The sequence below is a fragment of the Trachypithecus francoisi genome, unplaced genomic scaffold (genome assembly GCF_009764315.1).
Source record: "Trachypithecus francoisi isolate TF-2019V2 unplaced genomic scaffold, Tfra_2.0 Lachesis_group10, whole genome shotgun sequence".
In the NCBI taxonomy this organism is placed as follows: Eukaryota; Metazoa; Chordata; class Mammalia; order Primates; family Cercopithecidae; genus Trachypithecus; species Trachypithecus francoisi.
The window spans coordinates 113,235,474-113,259,723 of NW_022681455.1; the positions used below are offsets into that span (position 1 = coordinate 113,235,474).

General features: G+C 41.4%; 1 protein-coding gene across 3 annotated transcripts in view; it reads left to right on the forward strand.

The window, feature by feature from the left end:
- AP1G1 (adaptor related protein complex 1 subunit gamma 1) overlaps positions 1-24,250 on the forward strand; it is a 90,719-nt gene that overhangs the window by 26,873 nt on the left and 39,596 nt on the right. For 2 of the 3 annotated variants that reach the window (XM_033218895.1, XM_033218896.1), the window contains exons 2-7: positions 1,701-1,904; positions 16,755-16,879; positions 18,124-18,265; positions 20,532-20,628; positions 22,087-22,163; positions 23,598-23,606. In XM_033218895.1, coding sequence (XP_033074786.1) covers positions 1,704-1,904; positions 16,755-16,879; positions 18,124-18,265; positions 20,532-20,628; positions 22,087-22,163; positions 23,598-23,606 — 651 coding nt within the window. In that variant the 5' untranslated portion in view covers positions 1,701-1,703. The remainder of the gene's footprint in view (positions 1-1,700; positions 1,905-16,754; positions 16,880-18,123; positions 18,266-20,531; positions 20,629-22,086; positions 22,164-23,597; positions 23,607-24,250) is intronic. The other variant, XM_033218897.1, reaches the window with a different exon arrangement.

Below are 24,250 nucleotides of genomic sequence, written 5' to 3' on the forward strand. Positions count from 1 at the left end.
CTTTTGACGAGCAAAAATTTTAGACTTTGATAGTGTCCAGTTATCAAGTTTTTCTTTTATACTTCATGGTTGTGTGTGAAGTCTCTCTGTTTAACCTGTTTGCAAAGATTTTCCTCTGTGTTTTCTTCTGGAAGATTTTTAGTTTTAGCTTTAACTTTTAGGTTTGTGATCCATTTTTAGTTAATTTTTGTGTATTGTGTGCGGTTAGGATTGAGATTAATTTTTTTTGCCCCATGGAGAGATATAGTTGCCAGCACCATTCATTGAAAGACTATCGGCCGGGCGCGGTGGCTCAAGCCTGTAATCCCAGTACTTTGGGAGGCCGAGACGGGTGGATCACGAGGTCAGGAGATCGAGACCATCCTGGCGAACACGGTGAAACCCCGTCTCTACTAAAAAATACAAAAAACTTGCTGGGCGAGGTGGCGGGCGCCTGTAGTCCCAGCTACTTGGGAGGCTGAGGCAGGAGAATGGCGTAAACCCAGGAGGCGGAGCTTGTAGTGAGCTGAGATCCGGCCACTGTACTCCAGCCTGGGCGGCAGAGCGAGACTCCGTCTCAAAAAAAAAAAAAAAAAAAAAAAAAAAAAAAGACTATCTTGCTCCTATTGAATAATTCTGGTCTCTTTGTTAAAAATCACTTGTGCATATTTTATTTTTTTGAGACGGAGTTTCACTCTTGTTGCGTAGGCTGGAGTGCAGTGGTGCGATCTTGGCTCACTGCAACCTCCACCTCCCGGGTTCAGGCGATTCTCCTGAGTAGCTGGGATTACAGGCATGTGCCACCATGGCCAGCTAATTTTGTATTTTTAGTAGAGATGGGGTTTTCTCCATGTTGGCCAGGCTGGTCTCAAAACTCCCGACCTCAGGTGATCTGCCCGCCTTGGCCTCCCAAAGTGCTGGGATTACAGGCGTGAGCCACCGTGCCTGGCCTGCTTCAGTATATTCTTAAATTCAGTTAGTTCCACATTTCCCTGATTACTATAGCTTTGTAGTAATTCTTGAAATTAGGTGGTACACATTCTGTTTTTTGTTGTTGTTGTTTGTTTGTTAACAATTATTTAGGCTGTTATATGTCCTTTGTTAACTTTTTTTTTTTTACTTTTAAAAGATATTCATGACACTAATAGCCTTGTTTTCTGTGATTAGTTTATTTTTTCCTCATCACATTTTCAAAGTATATGCAGTGTACTGAGATGATTACAGTTTGTTGAATGTGTTTTAATCTGACAATTGGTCTTCTCAATCACTCATATTTTGTTGAATTGAGCTATGATTGTGACTGTATTTATTTTTGTTGAGCTATGTTGTGTTTAACAACAGTTGAACAGAAAATAGCTATCTTTTTTAAGGTTAGGCATAGACCTTTCCTTAAAGATTTGAGTTGTATTAGTTTCTGAGATATTTTGATATTAGTGATGGACTTTACATATTTAGTGTATTCTTTGTCTTATTTTGCTTAATGTAATACTTAACCATTTTTGTTTGTAGCCTTTCCAGAGGCTACAAAAAAATGTACAGAGTTGAGAGGTCGTATGTAATAGCTTTGCTGAAGCTTAACAAGCTTTGTTTAGCTTAGCTGAGCTGGATTTGGCAAGTCTTGAATTCTTAAAAACTAGTCAAAAATTTAAATGTGAAGTTGCGTGAATAGCTTTGGTAGTAAAAAATGTGAACATCTCTATTTAATGTCTTTCCATATCCAGAGGATGCCAGCCCCCATCAGATTGCGGGAGCTGATCCGGACCATCCGGACAGCCCGAACCCAAGCTGAAGAACGAGAAATGATCCAGAAAGAATGTGCTGCAATCCGGTCATCTTTTAGAGAAGAAGACAATACATACCGATGTCGGAATGTGGCAAAATTACTGTATATGCACATGCTGGGCTACCCTGCTCACTTTGGACAGGTAGGCTGGGCTGAGACTACATGTAGCAAGGGTATTCTTTGACACTGTTGCTCAGGGATTATCCATCTTTTTCTGGTGGGGAGGTGCTTTTGATAGCCTTGTAGTCTGATTATTGTGGAACTGAGGGTAAGATTGAGAGAGCAAGCTGCAGACCCGGAAAGGCATGATACTGCCATCAATTATCCTTTCCATTGGGAATCTCATTATGCGGATGAGAGAATGTTTTGATGGTGATAGCTAGCTTGCTTAAAGATTGACCAGGATTATGTGATTGTTCAGCCAGAGTGCCTGGACTATAATGAATATTTGAGAAAATGTTTCTTGCTGGGCATGGTGGCTTGTGCCTGTAATCCCAGCTACTTGGGACACTGAAGTGGGAGAATCACTTGAGACCAGGAGTTTGAGATCAGCCTGGGCAACATAGTGAGACCCTGCTCTTAAAAAAAAAAAAAAAAAAAAGCCTGGTATAATAGAGCATGCCTTTAGTCCCAGCCGCTCAGGAAGCTAAATCAAGAGGATTTCGAGTGTCGAGGCCTCAGTGAGCTATGATTGCACCACTGTGCTCCAGCCTGGGTAACAAAGTAAAATCCCATTTCTTTCTTTCTTTTTTTTTTTAAAAGGCTTGCTAAATGTCGTCTTAATTATTTTCTCTGGGCACAATGTTATGTGGAGAAGTTCACAGTATTTTTTTTTTTTTTTTTTGAGACGGAGTTGTTTCACTCTTTTTGCCCAGGCTGGAGTGCAAGGGCACAATCTCGGCTCACTGCAACCTCCGCCTCCCGGGTTCAAGTGATTCTCTTGCCTCAGCCTCCCGAGTAGCTGGGATTACAGGCACGTGCCACCGCGCCTGGCTAATTTTGTATTTTTAGTAGAGACGGGGTTTCTCCATGTTGGTCAGGCTGGTCTTGAACTCCCGGCCTCACGTGATCCACCTACCTCGGCCTCCCAAAGTGCTGGGATTACAGGCATGAGCCACCGCGCCCAGCCCACAATATGTTTTTAAGTTAAGGAAACTAGGTGGTTGCCAATTGGTGGCGTCTATTTTCTTTTTTTTTTTTTCTTTTAATTACTTTGTGCCTTGATTGCTGTAACTTGAGCAGCTGATTGTCTCCCATGCAAAAATGGTTACTATTTAATATGTCCAGTGTGAGTTTTGAGAATGATAGTCTCAATGATAAGTCCTTTCTTCTTTCCATGTTTGTATTGTCATGAGTGGAATTTAGTCACGGAAAAGGAAATAGTGGGTTATTTTTTATTTCATACTAATGCTATTAAATTTTATTTTAATAATTTAAGAATTGTATTGTATGCTAAATAGTCTCTCTAAGGAACAGACTGCAAAACTGAAAGAAAGAATGTACAACACTATCAGGAAAGATAGCCAGCAGCTTATTTTCTGTTTAGGTCAGTAATTTCAGTGGAAGGCGATCTCCTGCCCCCAAGTTAAAACAAAAAAGTACTGGATTTAATGTTACCAGACTGACTTGGGTTTTATGCTCATCTTCGGATTTGGAGTGGGGTCAACATCTTTAGAAATATATGATCGAGAGTGGGAGTCCATTAGTTTCCCAAAGAAAAACTGATGTGTTAGTATCAGAGGAAAGGGGACTGGATCAAAAGAAAAGGGGCCAGGCAGAAGCAACTGCCGGTTCATCAATATATTAACGTATTTGGTTTGGGACAGAATTAGTGTCATAATAGTATTCTTTTTCACATGAATAGTTTCTAAAATATAATACATTCTTTGAAATATATTTCATATTTCATTCATAGAGTGTTAGAAGTAGAATTAAACCCTGGAGCTCTCATGTTTCAATTATAAGCTTTATCACATCAAAAATTGATCCAGGTGGTTATCCATATAGTATGTGTCATAGTATAAAGCAAATTGATGCCCATGTGTTCTTGTTGATTGATTTTAAGTATTAGGTTAGATTTACAGAAATCTGATAGATTAGAAATTGGGCTATAAAAACGTCTAGTGAGGGGGAAGACTCTTAATTCCTCAGCGATAACCATTATTAACATTTTGTAAGCAGTACATTTATATATTCCCAATTAAGTTCTTTAAGAGCATATTCTTTTTTTTTTTTTTTGGAGGCAGGGTCTTGCTCTATGGCCCAGTCTGTGGCTCTGTGATGGCTTACTGTAGCCTCAACCTGCTGGGCTCAAGCTCTCCTACCTCAGCCTCTCGAGTCACTGGGACTGCAGGTGCGTGGCACCACACCTAGCTAATTTTTTTTTTTGAGATGGAGTCTCGCTCTGTTGCCCAGGCTGGAGTCCAATGGTGTGATCTCAGCTCACTTCAACCTCCTCCTACCGGGTTCGAAAGATTCTTCTGCCTCCGCCTCCCAGGTAGCTGGGAATACAGGCGTGTGCCACCACACCTGGCTGATTTTTGTATTTTTTGTAGACATGGAGCGTTACCATATTGGCCAGGCTGGTCTCGAATTCGTGACCTCCTTATCTGTCTGTCTCGGCCTCCCAAAGTGCTGGGATTATAGGCGTGAGGCACTGCTCCCGGCCCCCCAGCTAATTTTTTGAGACAGAGTCTCACTCTGTTGCCCAGGCTGGAGTGTGCAGTGGACACCACAGGCTTACTTTCTGTGAGCCTGTGATTACGCCACTGCACTCCAGCCTGGGCAATACAGCGAGACTCCATCTCAAAAAAAAAAAAAAAAAGTGGCTGTTATCATACACTAGATGAAAATGGCACTGTGATTCATACATGCAGGTGACAAAACCTAGATATGAACCTTTCACAGGCATATTATAAAGGTAATTCCAACGGATGGGGTACCAAATTACTGATATGAACAGGATGGTGACTCATTTAAAGAGAAGAAACAGAATAAGAAATTAAAATTATGATTCCTAGTCCCATTCAGAAAAATATTTTATGATAAAATTTTAGCACAGTTTTCTTGAGCATTTACACTTTTTACCTAAGAATTAAATATTTTATCAAATAATTAAGTCCCAAAATACCCCGAAATGCCACCTAACCCTAAAAGCACATTCTATTTAAACACATTAAAGAAATGAATCTTAGAAAATATATAGAGTTTTTTTACAAAATGAAATGTCCCCCAAAATCTTATATCTACTCTGATTCCAAATTCAAGAATTTGCCCTAAGTAACGGGACTATGGCTCTCACCCATAATCACAGCACTTTGGGAGGTTGAGGCCCGAGGACCACTTGAGCCCAGGAGTTTAACACCAGCCAGGGCAATGTGACAGAATCCCTACTCTATAATTTTTTTTTTTTTTTTGAGAAGGAGTCTTACTCTGTCGTCAGGCTGGAATGCAGTGGCACAATCTCAGCTCACTGCAACCTCTACCTCCCGGGTTCAAGCGGTTCTCCTGCCTCAGCCTCCCGAGTAACTAGGACTAAGGTGCGTACCACCATGCCCAGCTAATTTTTGTATTTTTATTAGAGACGGGGTTTCACCATGTTGACCAGGATAGTCTCGATCTCTTGACCTTGGGATCGGCCCACTTCAGCCTCCCGAAGTGCAGGGTTTATAGGCATGAGCCACCACGCCCACCCCAATTTTTTTTTTTTAATTAGCTGGCCAAGCATGGTAGTGCACACCTGTAATCTCAGTACTTTGAGATGCCAAGACACGTGGATTGCTTGTGCACAAGAGTTCAAAATCAGCCTGAGCAACACAGCAAAGCCCTGTCTCTACAAAAACTACAAAAATTAGCCTGGTGTGGTTCCCAGAAGGTCGGGGCTGCAGTGAGCTGAGTAGAAAGTAAGCCTGTGGTGTCCGCTGCACACTCCAGCCTGGGCAACAGAGTGAGACTCTGTCTCAAAAAATTAGCTGGGGGGCCGGGAGCAGTGCCTCACGCCTATAATCCCAGCACTTTGGAGGCCGAGACAGACAGATAAGGAGGTCACGAATTCGAGACCAGCCTGGCCAATATGGTAACGCTCCATGTCTACAAAAAATACAAAAATCAGCCAGGTGTGGTGGCACACGCCTGTATTCCCAGCTACCTGGGAGGCTGAGGCAGAAGAATCTTTCGAACCCAGTAGAAGGAGGTTGAAGTGAGCTGAGATCACGCCACTGGACTCCAGCCTGGGCAACAGAGCGAGACTCCATCTCAAAAAAAAAAAAAATTAGCTAGGTGTGGTGCCACGCACCTGCAGTCCCAGTGACTCGAGAGGCTGAGGTAGGAGGAGAGCTTGAGCCCAGCAGGTTGAGGCTACAGTAAGCCATCACAGAGCCACAGTGACTCACTGAGTGAGTCAATAATCACTCAGCTCTATCTCCCGGGTTCACGCCATTCTCCTTCCTCAGCCTCCCTGGTAGCTGGGACTACAGGCGCCCACCACCATGCCTGGCTGATTTTTTTGTGTTTTCAGTAGAGACGGGGTTTTACCATGTTGGCCAGGCTGGTCTCAAACTCCTGACTTCAGGTGATCCACCTGCCTTGGCCTCCCATAGTGCTGGGATTACAGGCATGAACCACCACGCCCAGCCTGCAGCCACTCTTTAATTGCATTTTATTTGTTAGATGCGGTGTTCATTATGGTAACCAGTAGCTGCATGTAACTATTGACCTCTTGGAATGTGGCTGTTTCAGCTCAGGTGAATCCTAAAGGAAAATAAGATTTTTTTTGGTAGTTGATTTAGTTATTGGAAAACTTTTTGTTTTTTTTTTGAGATGTAGTCTTGCTCTGTTGCCCAGGCTGAAGTACAGTGGCATGATCTCAGCTCATTGCAACCTTCACTGCCCAGGTTCAAGCGATTCTCCTGTCAGCCTGCTGAGTAGCTGTGCTACAGGCACCCGCCACCACACCAGCTAATTTTTGTTTTTTGGTAGAGACGGGGTTTCACCATGTTGGCCAGGCTAGTCTTGAACTCCTGACCTCAAGTGATCTACCCGTCTTGTCCTCCCAAAGTGCTGGGATTACAGATGTGAGCCACCGCACCTAGCCTAGTTATTATTGGAAGACTTTTAAATGTGTTTTAAACAACTTGGGTATGTTAGTGTACTTTATAAACAGTAAATTTTATGAACTCTAAATACAGTTCAGCTATTTCTTTTTTTCTTTTTAGTTCAGCTATTTCTGATGAAAATGTACAAATTGAGATGTGCAGTAAGTGTAAAGTACATACTATATATAGAAACTTTAGTGGAAAAGCAAGTGTAAAATACCTAATAATAATTTTTGTGTTGATCATATGTTGAAATGATATTTTAGATATATTGACTAAAGAATATTATTAAAACTAATTTTACCTTTTTAAAAACTTTTTACTGCAGTATCTAATAGGATGCTGATAGAAATAAAATATAAGCCACATTAGAAATTTAAAAATTTCTAGTAGCTATATTTTATGTCTTAAATTTTACAGTAAAACTTAAGGAGTAGGGTAGGATGGACACGGTGACGTACGCCTGTAATCCCAGCACTTTGGGAGGCCAAAGTAGGGGGATCACTTGAAGTCAGGAGTTTGATACCATCCTGGCCAACATGGGGAAACTCTATCTCTACTAAAAAGACAAAAATTAGCCAGGCGTGGTGGTGAGCACCTGTAATCCCAGCTACTCGGGAGGCTGAGGCAGGAGAATTGCTTGAACCTGGAAGGTGGAGGTTGCAGTGAGCCGAGATCATACCATTGCACTCCAGTCTGGGTGACAGAGCAAGACTCTGTCTCAAAAAAAAAAGAAAAAAAAGAAAAAAAACAACTTAGCCCTTTCTTGCTGTACAAAGAATTTGAGATGGCATAAACTACCAGCATCTACATTAAAGAGAAAAAAAATAGTAGAAATTGAGAGTTGGAAAAAGGAAGCATTTAGAGCATAAGGCATGTGTAGTTGCTGTTGGCGTGACAGCTAAGGCAAGAAAAGAGACAGTCACCTGTTAGGTAGTTGTTATTGCCAAGATGGAAGAGCAAAACTGTAGAGAACCAGACTGCCTGCATGTGACTTCTGACTTTGAGCATGGTCTTTAACCTTTCTGTGTCTCAGTTTCCTCATCTGTAAAATGGGGACAGTCTTAATGCCTACTTTGTAGTGTTATTATGAAGAGTAAGTTAGTAAGTGTTAGACACATAGTTTGTATATAGAAAGCCTCAAATGTTATGCATTTTACCGTTTCCTAAAGGACAGCAATGTTTTTTGAAGCACTGAATTCTAAGAGATTTTTTTTATATGGACCTTTGGTATAGGAGTCTCTTAATAATGTAAGAGACAGTATCCTCACCATTTTTATAACAAAAGTGGTCATAGATTTCCTGTAGTGTGTGTAACCTTTTTCCATGTGTGGGTTAAGCACAACCCAGAAATATTAATGAATTATCTAAAGAAGTAGGTAGATTGCAGGAGTAGAAAACTGGTGGCTCGGGGCCAGATTCTTCCACAGATGTGTTCTTTTTTGTCCTGTATGGTATTTAAAATGGTTTCTGCCAGTACGTAAGAACAAAAAAGAATTTCCATAGAAATCTGGATTCCTCATTTCTCTTAGAAAAATAATAAGATTTGTGGAATGGAAATCTACGTTTCCACATGTCAGTAGTATGCAGCTTCCAGGCTGGGCCTGATTCTGTTTTTCCCCAGTTCCAGCCTTGCTTGCTATATACCCAATTACCTGTGTAGGATATTCTTCCTTTCCATCTGTGTAGCATAGGACTGCACTTCTTTAGCTTCTCTAAATTTTACAATGTTCTCCATAAATTCTTATACATCTTTAAAAAAATTTTTTTTAAATTTCGCTTAAAACATGGGATTTTTAAGTCTTAGACATCTTTGGAGAAATGTATTTGTAGGTTCTTTAGAGCTCTTGTTTCTGTTGCAAATAGTATCCTTTAAAATTTTAAGGCCGGGCTTGGTGACTCAAGCCTGTAATACCAGCACTTTGGGAGGCCGAGACGGGCGGATCACGAGGTCAGGAGATGGAGACCATCCTGGCTAACACAGTGAAACCCCGTCTCTACTGAAAAAAAATACGAAAAACTAGCCGGGCGAGGTGGTGGGCGCCTGTAGTCCCAGCTACTCCGGAGGCTAAGGCAGGAGAATGGCGTGAACCCGGGAGGCGGAGCTTGCAGTGAGCCCAGATCTGGCCACTGCACTCCAGCCTGGGCGACAGAGCGAGACTCCGTCTCAAAAAAAAAAAAAAAAAAAAATAAATAAATAAATAAATAAAATTTTACATAATTATGTTTTAGATCTATAGTGATACAATTGATTTTTAAAAATATTTATCTACTTTGCCACATTATTGAACTTGGTTCTAAGAGTCTCTGTAGATGTCATTGTTCCCATGTAGTCAGTACTACTATTATCTGCAAACAATGGCAGTTCTGTTTTTTTCCTTTGACATCCTTATACATTTTCTTATTTTCTTATTACACTGTACAGGTAGTACATTATTGCAAATAAGTGATGATAATAACCACTCTTGTTAAAGCTGTAAACAAATGCTCTACCGTAATATGCGGGTGATTCATATAGGGTTTAGTAGACACGCTTTTTCACACTAAGAAATTTTTTCTTAAAGTGCTTAAGCTGGTACTATGCCTTGAAAAGCTTCAGCATTAATGACCAGACCCATAGCAATGAGCTATCCTTAAGCCTAGATTGTGGTCTCCAAATACTATTTTCAGCCCATTTGAAAGATGGCTGATCCCAAATCCAGGGTAAGAAAATGTACAAAATAACGATATTACTATGCCAGAAAGCAGGAAAGACTGCAAAGATCATGTCAAAAGGTTTCAGTAGTCACCAGAAGAGGCTGTCATACCCCCAAAAGAGATACTTTGAACATTAGTAAGAATAATTATCGCCTGGGCATGATGGCTCACGCCCATAATCCCAGCACTTTGGGAGGCCCAGGCGGGCAGATCACAAGGTCAGGAGTTCGATAACATCCTGGCCAACATGGTGAAACCCCACCTCTACTAAAAATACAAAAAATACAAAAATTAACCGGGCGTGGTGGCAGGTGCCTGTAATCCCAGCTACTCAGGAGGCTGAGGCAGGAGAATCGCATGAACCCAGAAGGTGGAGGAGATTGCAGTGAGCTGAGCCTGCGCCACTGCACTCCAGCCTGGGCAACAGAGTGAGACTCCGTCTCAAAAAAAAGAAACAGCCGGGCGCGGTGGCTCAAGCCTGTAATCCCAGCACTTTGGGAGGCCGAGACGGGCGGATCACAAGGTCAGGAGATCGAGACCATCCTGGCTAACATGGTGAAACCCCTTCTCTACTAAAAATACAAAAAACTAGCTGGGCGAGGTGGCGGGCGCCTGTAGTCCCAGCTACTCGGGAGGCTGAGGCAGGAGAATGGCGTGAACCCGGGAGGCGGAGCTTGCAGTGAGCTGAGATCCGGCCACTGCACTCCAGCCTGGGCGACAGAGCAAGACTCCGTCTCAAAAAAAAAAAAAAAAAAAAAGAAACAAAAAAAAGAATAATAATGGTAGGCGGGTGCGGTGACTAACACCTGTAATCTCAGTCTTTTGTGAGGCTGAGGCAGGCAGATGGCTTGAGCTCAGGAGTTCGAGACCAGCCTGACCAACATGGTGAAACCTCATCTCTACTACAAATACAAAAATTAGCCAGGCATGGTGGCAGATACCTGTAATCTCAGGTATTCCGGAGGCTGAGGCTTGAGAATCGCTTATACCTGGGAGGCGGAGGTTGCAGTGAGGCGAGATCGCACCACTGCACTCCGTCCTGGTTGGCGGTAAGACTCTGTCAATAAAAAAAAGGATAATAATTGTAATTGATTGAAATAAACATGTGTATTACCTTTCCTTAGCAATAGTATGGCCTTTCTTCTGTATAGAGAAGTTTCTTCTTAGAGCTGTAGTCCAACTAATAAATTAAGGGAAGAATTCAAATATAATCATTTTGCAACCCATGATGATCGTCAGTGCTGCTAAAGTCACAAAAGAGAGACAACTACCAGAAATAATTATATGCCTCCTGATGAAAGTTCTTACCACTGGCTCTTAGTGGTGCATATTTGCAAAAAGATCACAACAGAACAAAGCAAAACCGGAAAAATCTGAATTTGATCAAGCCTCCTTAGGTATATAACCTAGATAAACTGTCCAGTATACAAAAAGTACTTAAGCTGGTACTATGCTGGGGTACTACCCCCCAGGTGGATAAATTGTCCAGTACAAAGACATGTATGTATAAGAGTATTCATTTCAGCAGTGTTTCTAATAATAAAACATTGCAAACAATCTCTTTGTCCTCAGATAATAAGTAAGTTTATATTCAAAAGTGGGATACTATGTAGCAATGAGTTTTGACTGAATTGGAACATCTTGTCTTGATGTGAGTAATACTCAAAGCTGTTGAGCGAAAAGAGCAGGAATACAGTTTGATATTTATTTAAAGTTTAAAACATTTCAGACCACCTGTCTCTCCATGTGCAGTAAGAATATATGGCATGGCAGTCATGAGCAGCAGTTTGGGGTTTTGATTACTTCTGGGATGGAGAAATGAGATTGAGGCCCCGTACACAGAGGGCTTCAGTTGAATCTGTAATGTTAAAAACTTTAAAATAAATAGGGTGAAATGTTAAGATTTGATAAAGCCGCTTGGTGGGTCAGTGACTGCTAAGTGAGTTTTATGTATTTTGAGTGGAATATTTCATCATTTTCTCAAAAGAAAAAATTGGATTCACTAGGAATGTCAGGTTTTTGTTTTTTTGTTTTTTTGCCCGAAGAATGAAAACACAGACTCTGCTCTATATAGATTTTATGTTGCCAGGCCTACATAGTGGTAGTGCAGTTATAACAAGCTTGCTTTTCAAAAATGATGATTTTAGGTGTGTGTGTATAAACCAGGCAGTTATTTCTGAATATTAAAAAGAAATAGATTGGGTATGGTGGCTCATGCCTATAATCCCAGCACTTTGGGAGGCCGAGGTGGGCGGATCACTTGAAGCCAGGAGTTTGAGACCAGCCTGGTTAACATGGCAAAACCCTATCAATAATAAAAACACAAAAATTAGCTGGGGTTGGTGGCACGCATCTGTAGTCCCAGCTACCTGGGAGGTTGAGGCACGAGAACTGCTTGAACGCCAGAGTCAGAGGAGGTTGCATTGAGCTGAGATAACACCACTGCACTCCAGCCTGGGTGATAGAGTGAGACTGTCCCTCCTACCCCCCAAAAAAGAGAGTCATCTAGAAAAATTTTGTAAAAATTGTTGGTGTCTACATCAAATTTACTCCATCATAATATCGGCAGGAGTGGGGCGGGGGAGGTGACCCATCATTTTCAAAACTCTCCTACCTGTTCTGACTAGTTAAGTTTGGGAACCACTTCTTCAGGCACTATATTTGTTACAAAGGGGGCTGAAAACTTCAATCTCTTAGGCTTGTTGCTAATCTCTGACTAGAATGCTTCTGCTGTGAAGTAAAAGTTTTCCGTTAATTGTGTGGAGTGTGGATATGAAAGCTGGACTGTTTACTCTGGTCTTAAAGCGTCTGCTAGAGTTGTAGTTAGAAATGTTTCAGGTGGGTTTTTCAAGTAGCTTTAAGTGGAGTAGTAGTACTCCGCTGAAATATTTGAGATTGTTACCTAAGGGGCAGATGCATGTAATTGATTACTTTTTTCCTTCTGTTCTTTAACTCATGCAACAGTGTGGAGTTTTACTTTTGGAGATTTGGAGATTGCTATGGAAAAATGGATGCCCTTCTTTTGCGTGCATCTCCCCCATTGTACTTTTTTCCCCTAACCTTTATCTTTCTTTTTCAACATTTGAAAACTGATAACATTTTTTTTTTTGAAATGGAGTCTCGCTTTGTCGCCCTGGCTGGAGGGCAGTGGCACGATTTCAGCTCACTGCAACCTCCGCTTCCCGGTTTCAAGTGATCCTCCTTCCTCAGCCTCCCAGGTAGCTGGAATTACAGGCACACGCCGCCACGCCTGGCTAATTTTTTGTATTTTAGTAGAGACAGGGTTTCACCGTGTTGCCCAGGCCGGTCTAGAACTCCTGAGCTCAGGCAATCCACCCGCCTTGGCCTCCTAGAGTGCTAGGATTACAGGTGTGAGCCACTGCGCCCAGCCTTGATAACATTCTTAAAGATTAAACATGGTATATTCTTAGCACTGTTGCTGGCCACTTAAGTATAAAGTGTGATCAGAGTTAATCCATCACTGGAGTGTATATATCAGATGCTATTTCCAGTCATATAACCTTACGTTTTCCCTTAGATTTGTCACCTTAAAAAAGCAAATGCTTGTTTTTGAAGCAAAGTCCCTGTATAAATGGGGGAATATTGAAATAATGCTTGCCCCTTTAACTTTTAGTTTTTCTTTTTGCTGTTTATGTTTTAGGTAAGGGGTTTTTTTTTGTTTTTTTTGCTTGGTTTTTTTGGTTGGTTGTTTTGTGTTTCCCCCTCTTCTCTATGCCTGCTGCACACAGAGAGAGGGGGCAAAGTTTAGGTATGTCTTAAACAAATGTCACAAAAAACAACAGCTTGTATTCATCAGTCACTGATGACTGTGTGTCTGTCTTAAAACTTGACCCGACTGAGCAGCCATTGCTGCTGTTGCTGCCACAATGCCAGGTTCCAGCCTCAGTCACCATCCACTGTCCAGGGCCCCTCTGTCTTGGCCCTGGGACCCTAGCTCCCTGCTAGCCCCAGTCCCAACACCGTGTTGGAGAAAAGTGTGGAGGCAGTGGCTGAGTTGGGCACCAAGGACATGAAGGAGAAGATGGAGGAGAAGGCAAGCCAGAAAGAGTGAAAGAAGGAAGTGGTGGAGGAGGAGGAGAACTGGCCCAAAGAGGAAGATGATGGTGATGAAGGGCCCGAGCTGAAGAGAGCTGCTGAAGAAGAGGATGAACCGGATCCATAGCAGCAGAAGACAGAATGGGGCATTGGCATGAGCCCCTACCAACAGGCTGGGGATGGGAGGCCTCTCTGGGCCTGGAGGTTGGGTGGGAGCAGACAAGTGAAGCCACTCTTCACCTGGCTCCCTGCTCTGGGCCCTGCACCAGAGCCCCCACCCTCTTCTTTCTACCCAGCTTTCTCATTTCCACCTCTCCAGACACTGACCCCTCCATCCTCACTCTGCCATTGTTCCACCTCCTGACCTGCTCCATCTGAGCTCCCCAGCTGGCCCCAGTTGCTCCTCTCTCTTCGTTTTCTTCTTGCCTCCCTCCCGCCCCCCCAACACCCCCCACCCCCCCCGGAGCCTCTCCTGCCTAACCTCTGCATCGGTAGCCTCATGTCCTGCCCATCCCTATCCTGCCTGGGATCTCCCTCAGATTCCCTCCTTTCAGACAGCGCCAGTCTGGGGGTGGGACCAAACCCCACAGCTGCCCCCTTCCCCTCCCTTTCTTGTATAGTTTTTGTTTTTTTTTTTTTTAAATTATAAACAGAGTTTGGCTCTTTTGCCTAGGCTGGAGTACAGGGGTGCGATCTCAGCTCACTTCAACCTCTGCCTTCCAATTTCAAATGATTCTCCTGCCTCAGCCTCCCAAGTAGCTGGGATTACAGGCGCCCACCACCACACCTGGCTGATTTTTGTATTTTTATTAGAAACGGGGTTTCACCACGTTGGCCAGGCTGGTCTCGAACTCCTAATCTCAGGTGATCCACCCACCTCGGCCTCCCAAAGTGCTGGCATTGTTACAGGCATGAGCCACTGCTACCAGCTGCCTTTTTTGTATAGTTTAATAAAGAAACGGTCATCCTTAAAAAACAAACAAAAAAAACACTTGACCCTAAAACCACAAAGTATTATTAATGCCTAAGAGTATGTCCTATTCCTAATAAAATGTTTTTGGATAATTTATTTGTGCAATGCTTGGAGTTTGTCAGAAGTAGGATTGAATGAGTGTGATGAAAATTCTGATACCTGATTCTTGGAACATTTGCTTTCACTACTAAAATATTTACAGAATTATGAAATGAGAAGCTTGAAAAACCAGTTTGAAAAAGAGTAAGATTTGTTTGATAATATTTTAGCTTCTGATTTTCTCGTTCACCTTAGTAAATTTTCTGTTGACATTGTAAAGATGACTTTCGTCAACTTCTGTTTCAGAAATTGCTTTTTAAATTTTAATTGAATGTGAAGAAAGGGAAGGTTTGTTACTTACATAATCTTTTCAATTTCACAAGGTATTTATGTTTTCCTTTTTGATCCTGGTTATTTTCCTTGGAGACTTCTTTGAAATGCTCGTGATAGTATTCAGCTAACTTTAGATGTTTTTAATGCAGGTACATTGAGAAAGCAATTTTTAAATAGCTTGAAACAACTCTGTGGAACTGTTTTACTTTTCTCAATTTCACTTTCGAATTTAGTAGATAAATTCATAATGGAAAGTAGTCTCACGTGATTTTAACTTCCTGTTACACAGGTCTCCATTTGAGCCCCTTTCCTTGGGATGTATGATTCTAAAGGGGATCATGGTTTTTAAAACTCTTCTTTGTTAGTCTGTCTTGTGTTCGCCCTTTGAATACTGCTGTAAAGGTAATGTTTTGGCCTTTTCCATGTTTGTCAAGATGGAGTGATAAAGTATGTCAGTGATTTTGAAGGCGTTTCAAGAAAGGCCAGATCGAGGAACAAACTAATTTACAAGAACTCTTAAGCCGTAAGAAGCTATTTCTATCAATGATGTAAAGAAGAAATCATGTAAATCATTTTAGCTTAATTCCACTACTGAGTTCTCCTGTTTTTTGTTTTTTCTGTATTGGATTCCTAAACCCTTGCCCCCTCCCATAGTACTTGGATCAAGCTCTAAATGTACTTGATTCACATACTTTCCACATTATATTAAACTTAGTTATTGCCTCTCTTTTTTTAAATTAATTATACATTCCTTATGATTAGGATGGGTTGGTGTATTTCCAGTTACTGAGTTTTTTAATTCCCAAAATGGAACCATACCTTAAACACACGTTAGGTGCTCATTTAATGTAACTTGGAGATTAAGAATTTGAGTTGTTAATCTCTTATTATAATACTTCTAGTTTATGTTTGTGTGAATCTGCAAAACTAATGTAAAACTGAGAGATTATTTGAATGGCAAATATCATGAGGCCTTGCTAAAATGATCTGTTCTTGAACTTGATTTCTATTAAGATATGCAAAGGTCTTAAATCTTTGCCTTCTAAAAAGATGTAGGTAGTTTGGCCAGGCATGGTGGCTCACGCCTGTAATCCCAGCACTTTGGGAGGCTGAGGCGGGCGGATCATCTATGGTCAGCAGTTCGTGACCAGCCTGGCCAACATGTTGAAACCCTGTCTGTTCTAAAAATACAAAAATAAATAAATAAATAAATAACCTGGGTGTGGTGGTGGGGGCCTGTAGTCCTAGCTACTCGGGAGGCTGAGGCAGGAGAATCGCTTGAACCCAGGAGGTGGAGGTTGCAGTGAACTGGGATCGCACCATTGCACTCTAGCCTGGGCTATAAGAGCAAAACCCTGTCTTAGAAAAAAAGAAAAGCCAGGCGCAGGCATGGTGGCTCACGCCTGTAATCCCGGCACTTTGGGAGGCCGAGGCAGGCGGATCAGCAGAGGTCAGGTGTTCGAGACCAGCCTGATCAACATGGTGAAACCCCGTCTCTGCTAAACATAGAAAAATTAGCCAGGTGTGGTGGCTAATTCCTGTAATCCCAGCTACTCGGGAGGCTGTGGCAGGAGAATGGCTTGCACCTGGGAGGCAGAGGGTGCAGTGATCTGAGATTGCACCATTGCACTCCAGCCTGGGCAACCAGAGTGAAACTCCATCTCAAAAAAAAGAAAAGAGTTAGGTAGTTTGATGAAACACGTTTGTACTTTAGCCAACTGGGGACTCTGGGTTAAAAACATTGCTTTTCTAGATTATGGTAGCAAGTTCTTAATTTCTTTTTTTTTTTTCTTTTTTGCAGTTGGAGTGCCTCAAGCTTATTGCCTCTCAAAAATTTACAGACAAACGCATTGGCTATTTAGGGGCAATGCTGCTGTTAGATGAAAGACAAGATGTCCATCTTCTCATGACCAACTGTATCAAGAAGTAAGTCTTACTTTTCTTTCTTCTAACAACTATTAAATACTTTGTTCTTTTTTGTGTTTTCTTTGAGATGGAGTCTCGCTCTTTTGCCCAGGCTGGAGTGAAGTGGTGTGATCTTGGCTCACTGCATCCTCCTCTGCTGCCACTGCCCTCTCCCGCTGCCCGCCCCGACCTGGGAAGTGATTCTCCTGCCTCAGCCTCCTGAGTAGCTGGGATTATAGGTGCCTGCCACCACACCTGGCTAATTTCTGTAGTTTTAGTAGAGACGGGGTTTTGCAATGTTGGCCAGGCTGGTCTTGAACTCCTCACCTCAGATTATCCACCCGCCTCAGCTTCCCAAAGTACTAGGATTACAGGCTTGAGCCACTATGCTTGGCCTACTTTGTTCTTTTAAGTCTTTTTTGTAATATAATATCAAGAACTTCTATTTACTGAGTTTATATTTACTTTCCAGAGTATATTTGAATTGCTCTTAGTTCAGTAGTTTATACATAAAGAGGTTAAGCAAAGGATTAAAATTTGTGTAGGGGGCTGGGTGCGGTGGCTCATGCCTGTAATCCCAGCACTTTGGGAGGCCGAGACGGGCAGATCACGAGGTCGGGAGTTCAAGACCAGCCTGGCCAATGTGGTGAAACCCCATCTCTACTAAAAATACAAAATATAAAACTAACTGGACGTAGTGGCATGCTCCTGTAGTCCCAGCTACTCGGGAGGCTGAGGCAGAAGAATCTATTGAACCTGGGTAGCTACTCGGCCTCCCGAGTAGCTGGAATTATAGGTGTCTGCCACTATGCTTGGCCAGTTTTTACAGTTTTAGTGGAGATAAGGTTTCACCATGTTGGCCAGGCTGGTCTTGAACTCTTGACCTCAGATTATCCACCTGCCTTGGCCTCCCAAAGTGCTAGGATTATAGGTGTGAGCTCCCCCCGCCACCCACCAAGTTTGCTGAGTTTTCTAAAGTGTATGTCTTTGACATCCAGTAGATAACATGTTTTTCAACTTCTACTGCTTTGGTACCTGAAAACATTGGCTTGTAAGCCTATAGGAGGGACTGTCAGTCTGTTTACTGTATTGATAATATGTAATATATTTGGGATAAACATTTTCTGCAATAAATAATTTCGTTAGTTGTTTTTGTTATTGGAGAAATCTTGAGTTATTCTGCACTAGTTTGAAATTGTGAAGCTGCTTCTTGGGGAGCACCAGGCAGAGCATGCTTGTTCCTACCTTCCTCTTTTCTTTTGCAGTGATCTTAATCATAGCACGCAATTTGTGCAGGGGTTAGCACTTTGTACCCTCGGCTGCATGGGCTCCTCAGAGATGTGCAGAGATCTTGCAGGAGAGGTAGAGAAGCTCCTGAAAACTTCCAACTCTTACTTAAGAAAAAAGGTAACTTTTAATGAACCAAATGTCTGTTTGGATTAGGGAGTATTATGGAGATCAGAAGGCAGATTACTAATTTTTGAAAGATCTGATGATAATGTAAAGTCATTTTTCCTGTGCAGTAAATCTATTTTACATGATTGTATATTAACCTTAATTCCTCTTTTTTTAAGGAAATGATTTATAAACAAACAAATGTTACTGGATATATCCTAGGTGGCATACCAAATTCCTAAGTTATCTGATTCTAAACAGTAATACAACAAGGTGATTATGAACAGATTTTTATGAATTTACTTTTGTCCTAATAATTAGTGCCTATATCTTTGTATTAGTGCCTTTGTATCTCTGGAAGGGCAGTTCCATTGGTACCTAGATAATTATTAGGGAATGATGTAGAACCCACTTTCCGAATGAATTAGTAATAGAAGAGAGTTAGTCTTCTATCTGATTTTATTTGTTGATGTAAACATTTTATTGAGTTTTTAAAAATTGCTTGAACCGGCCGGGCGCGGTGGCTCAAGCCTGTAATCCCAGCACTTTGGGAGTCCGAGACGGGCGGATCACGAGGTCAGGAGATCGAGACCGTCCTGCCTAACAGGTGAAACCCTGTCTCTACTAAAAAATACAAAAAACTAGCCAGGTGACGTGGCGGGGGCCTGTAGTCCCAGCTACTCGGGAGGCTGAGGCAGGAGAATGGCGTAAACCCGGGAGGCGGAGCTTGCAGTGAGCTGAGATCCGGCCACTGCACTCCAGCCTGGGCGACGAGCGAGACTCTGTCTCAACAAAAAAAAAAAAAAAAAAAAATTGCTTGAACCTTACAACCTTTGAAAATGAAGTGTATGGAATTGAGAAGTCCAAGAAATGAACATAAACTGTGATCCGTTTGGCATTTACTGTGCCTATCTATTAATGGTGTGGGAAAGAGGCATTGAAAGGGCCAAACCATTTCCTAGGATGATATGCAGTTAATGTTGGCTGCAAACAAAGTTAAATTATCTTTTTAATTTGTAAGCTGGTCCTTTTTCTTAAAGAATATGTGAGCTACTCTTGTTCAGAAAGCTCATTATCATATTAAAATGAAACATACCTTCAGGTTAGAAAAAAAAATTATTTTTCCTCCCAAATACAACATGGGTGGAATTAGTAGAATTTTTTTTGTTAATATAGCTAACTTTTATGGTATTTGACTGAAACATTTAGTAGTTATAGTTACTTTGCGGAATATGCAAAATCAGTGTTTAAATGTACTTTTATTTTCCAGTGAACAAACTAGTAAGACCATCTTTAGTAGAGACTAAGTATTTTTCAAATGATTTTCTTGATGTCGGCTGAGTCATTTGAGGGCCACATAGATATTATTAAACATAACAGATTTATAGCATTTACAGTATATATCTTTCAGTTGTGTGATGTTTTTTAGCCTGTTAGTCATCTTACTCAGAGGTATGATTATCACCGATTGAGATCCTTATCTATTTTTACTTCCTCAAAACTCCACATAAGTTATGTTTAACTTGTTTGATAAATTCATATTAACCATACATAGTCTAATGTAGGAAGTTTTTGCCTACTTGTCTCGGCAAAAGGGAGAGGTGAGCTAGAAGACCTTTTTAATATAACAGTATAAACTGGAAATCCCCAACCAGTTAATAAATACTTTTCTCTCCTCTTAATTTTTTTTTTTTTTGACACGGAGTCTTGCTCTGTTGCCCAGGCTGGAGTGCAGTGGCTCGATCTCGGCTCACTGCAAGCTCCGCCTCCTGGGTTCACGCCATTCTCCTGCTTCAGCCTCCCCAGCAGCTGGAGTACAGGTACATGCCGCCACGCCCAGCATATTTTTAGTATTTTTAATTTTATTTTTAGTAGAGATGGGGTTTCACCATGTTAGCCAGGATGGTCTCCATCTCCTTTACCTTGTGATCTGCCCGCCTCGGCCTCCCAAAGTGCTGGGATTACAGGTGTGAGCCACCACGCCTGGCCTCCTCTTAATTTTTTTTTAAATAGAGGCAGGTTCTTAATGTGTTGCCCAGTCTGTTCTTAAACTCCTGGGCTCAAGTGATTCTCCTGCCTTGGGCTCCCAAAGTGCTGGAATTATAGGAGTGGACCATCACCGTTACCAGCCGTAAATCTAATATCTAACCTCTTTCTTCTTTATTTTTCTAGTGGATGAACAAGTTGGTGAGATTTTTGTGTTGGTGGTTTTTTTGTAAGATTGGTTGCCCTGGCATAATTGAAATAAACCTTTTGTTCTTTTATTGTTTTTTTATAGGCAGCACTATGTGCTGTTCATGTCATCAGGAAAGTTCCTGAACTTATGGAGATGTTTTTACCAGCAACAAAAAATTTATTGAATGAGAAGAACCATGGTAATGTAATTTGGATGCATTCATGAAGTATTGAGGGAGAAAGGGAAAGAGAAAAGGCTTAAGGCTGTGTTAGTCCTGTGTCTCTCAGTATAGTAGAGTCGCCTTTCTGCTGTGCCTTAGACACTTTTCCAGGAAGGTCTGGTCTGACAAACCTTTCTACTCACATATCCTAGTTTTATATTAGAGATTGATTCTTTCATAGTAAACTTATCTTTCATCTCTGGTCTTCTTTTACTATATAAAAAATATTAAGTTATTAATATCTAGTGTAATATACAAATGAGCCTACCCATAATTTTCATGTGTAAAATCCTTTGATTTCTTGCCTATTTTACAGTAAAAGAAAAAATTTCATTATCATGTGGTAGGAGTGTAAGATTTGTGCGTCTGGGCGTAGTAGTTCATGCCTGTAATCCCAGCATTTTGGGAGGCCAAGATGGGCAGATCACTTGAGCTCAGGACCAGCCTGGGCAATAAAGTCAGAACCCATCTCTGCAAAAAATACGAAAATTAGCTGGATGTGGTGGCACATGCCTGTGGTCCCAGCTGCTTAGGAGGCTGAAGTGTGAGGATGGCTTGTGCCTGGGAGGCAGAAGTTGCAGTGAGCCAAGATTGTACCACTGCACTCTAGCCTGGGCTACAGAGCCAGACCCTGCCTGACTCAAAAATTGTGAAAATTCTTCTGGGTTATTTCTGACAGAAGCTTGTATTAGGTACTCAGAATCTTTATATAAAACAGAGGAGTTAAATGGAATGTGGCTGTTCTTTTTCCCAAACATTTTATTCTTATTTGAAGTCAGTGAAGTAAGTTTTTGAATAGAGAAAATTCATGTGTCTTAAATGCTAAGAGAAAAAATTGTGTGGTATATTTAATTTGACAAATTCAGTGCTGTGCCCAGAATGCTCCAAATATACTTGTTGAACAACTGAATTATTTAGAGCACATATTTATTACTTAGTGAAAAGCATTGTGAGATTGTTTTTACTGACTCTGGAGCAAGTAAATTTACTTTATCATCCACAGTTAATCTCAGAGTTTTGATACGTTTTATCTGGAAATTTAAAATCTTACTAAGATTTTTGCCTCTTGAATTATCTATTAGAACTCAGATAATAGCTTATTGATTAAGTATAGAACAGATGATACCTAGCTTACATTGTATGTTTTTATGGATATTCTCAGATGGAGAGACACATGTATTGGTCGTCACTTTTTAATAATTATTTTGGTCACATAATTGTTGAAAACATTCGGATTTTACTGACTTGGCCAGTTTTAAATCAGGCATCTATTAAGTTCCTCCTTTGTATTCACTTCAATGCTTAGATTCTTTAGGGTATTAAAAAGCAAAAGTAGCAGCTATCCTTTTGGAATTGACCTTCAGGAACTCAAAGCCCTGTTCTATAAAATTGAATAATAGGCCTCATTTTTAGTTTTCCTTTGATCTTTTCTTTCAGGTGTCCTCCACACATCTGTAGTCCTCCTCACAGAAATGTGTGAGCGAAGCCCAGACATGCTTGCGCATTTCAGAAAGGTAGGTGCCATTCTGTATGCCTAAGCCTTTCTTGATTGAAAAATGATTTTCCTGAAAAGTACATGATTTTCTTATTTATTTTTTTGAAAGCAAGCTATGGATCTGAATAAGAGTTTTAACTAGCCCTGCTGTGCAGTTGGGCTGGAAGCCAGATTTAGGCATATAAGTAAGAGCTGGCACTAGTATTGTGTTTTTCTTTGCATGATAGAAGTTTTCTCTCATTGTTGGCAGACACACAAATTTCACGTGTTTTATCTGCTGTTTCCACATTTGAGTCAGGAAACATAATCTGAGGTCAAATTAAAAATAGGAGTTTTGTGTGTGTGTGTGTGTTTTTGTTTTTGTTTTTTCGAGACGGAGTTTTGCTCTTACTGCCCAGGCTGGAGTACAGCGGCATGATCTCGGCTCACTGCACCCTCTGCCTCCTGGGTTCAAGCGATTCTCCTGTCTCAGCCTCCCGTGTAGCTGAGATTACAGGCATGCGCCACCATGCCCATCTAATTTTTGTATTTTTAGGAGAGACGGGATTTCACCAAGTTGGCCAGGCTGGTCTTGAACTCTTGACCTCAGGTGATCAGCCCGCCTCAGCCTCCCAAAGTGCTGGGATTACAGGTGTGAGCCACTGCTCCTGGCCGTTTTTTTTTTTTTTTTTTTAAAGACAGGAATTTCTTCTCTATTTTTTTAAGGTTAAAACTAAAAATTGTTTTATTGCTTTTCCCCTACTGTTCGTTTTAGGCCATTGACTCCTGTGATGGAAGTCCTAGCTATCTTAAGTACCCCCTTCTCTCTCTCCCTCTTTTTTTTTTTCTTTTGAGGCAGTGTCTCGCTGCGTCACCCAGGCTGGGGTGCAGTGGTGCAATCTTGGCTCACTGCAACCTCTGCCTCCTGGTTCAAGTGATTCTCCTCCCTCAGCCTCCCGAGTAGCTAGGACTGCAGGTGCCCGCCACCACGCCCAGCTAATTTTGTTTTGTATTTTTAGTAGAGACGGGGTTTCACCATGTTAGCCAGGCTGGTTTCAAACTCTTGACCTCAGGTGATCCACCCACCTCAGCCTCCCAAAGTGCTGGGATTACGGGCGTGAGCTACTGCGCCCGGCCTTTTTTTTTTTTTAACTAGTATTTTAAAGTGGACACTTCTATTTCTCCACTTAATTTTAGAAGACAGTAGTAAGGAGGACTCAGAGGAAGACTGTTCTTTGGGTAGTTATATGTGTTGAACTTCTTTTATAGGATGCTGGTCATTCCATTAATAGGACTCGCTTTGTACTTTAGATCTAGTAAGGCTCTAACAGGAGTTCTTTTTTGGCTTTTTTTCCCTTAGATGTTCATGTCTTGATTAAATTATTGTAATATAGTATGAGACCCGTATCTGTCCCTAATGCTTGCTTTGTATGTTTTGTTCCTGTTGTCTGTTTGGAATCCTGCTGTATGTTAGAATGAAAAGGTAAGAATTAACCCTCTTTTAGATGGTGCATGCTGGCATTAGGTCTTTAGTAGCTTTTGTGTATCCATCCACAAATTGTGGCTTTTAAAATATACTAATGCTGAAGCTGTGCTTAATACTGTGAGTTATTGTTCTAGCATTTTTGGCTAACTTCCTAGTCTAGTTTTTGTTTCGTCACTTAAACTCCTGACTCCAAAGTCAGCCTTGGATTTCAGTTGCAGCCTTTCCTGAATTGTAAACCTTCTTCGCTGCCTTTTCTTTATCTTTACTTGAGAAACTTTGAGCAGTTTTCCAGTGGCTTTGGTGATGGCAATTCCAGATCAGTCTGGAGCTTTGACACAAAATGCTGCTGCTTTTTGAAGTAGATATTTTAGAACAGTATGTGGGTAACCTCATACTTTAAAAAGCTCTGTATGTACCGCTGAGCTTTCAGTTCAGACTTAGAGCTTTTATTTCTCCCTTACCCGTACTTACTCTTACATAGAAGTTTTGGAATATTAAAAGGATTTTGAGGTAGAGTTGTGGGCACCAACTGATTTTCATGGCTGCAGCCTTTCCCTATGTCATCTTATTTTGTTTGTCCTGTCATCAGTTTTAATAACTTGCATTTTTGTCTGAAAAATGAAACTGGGTTCCAAGAATTG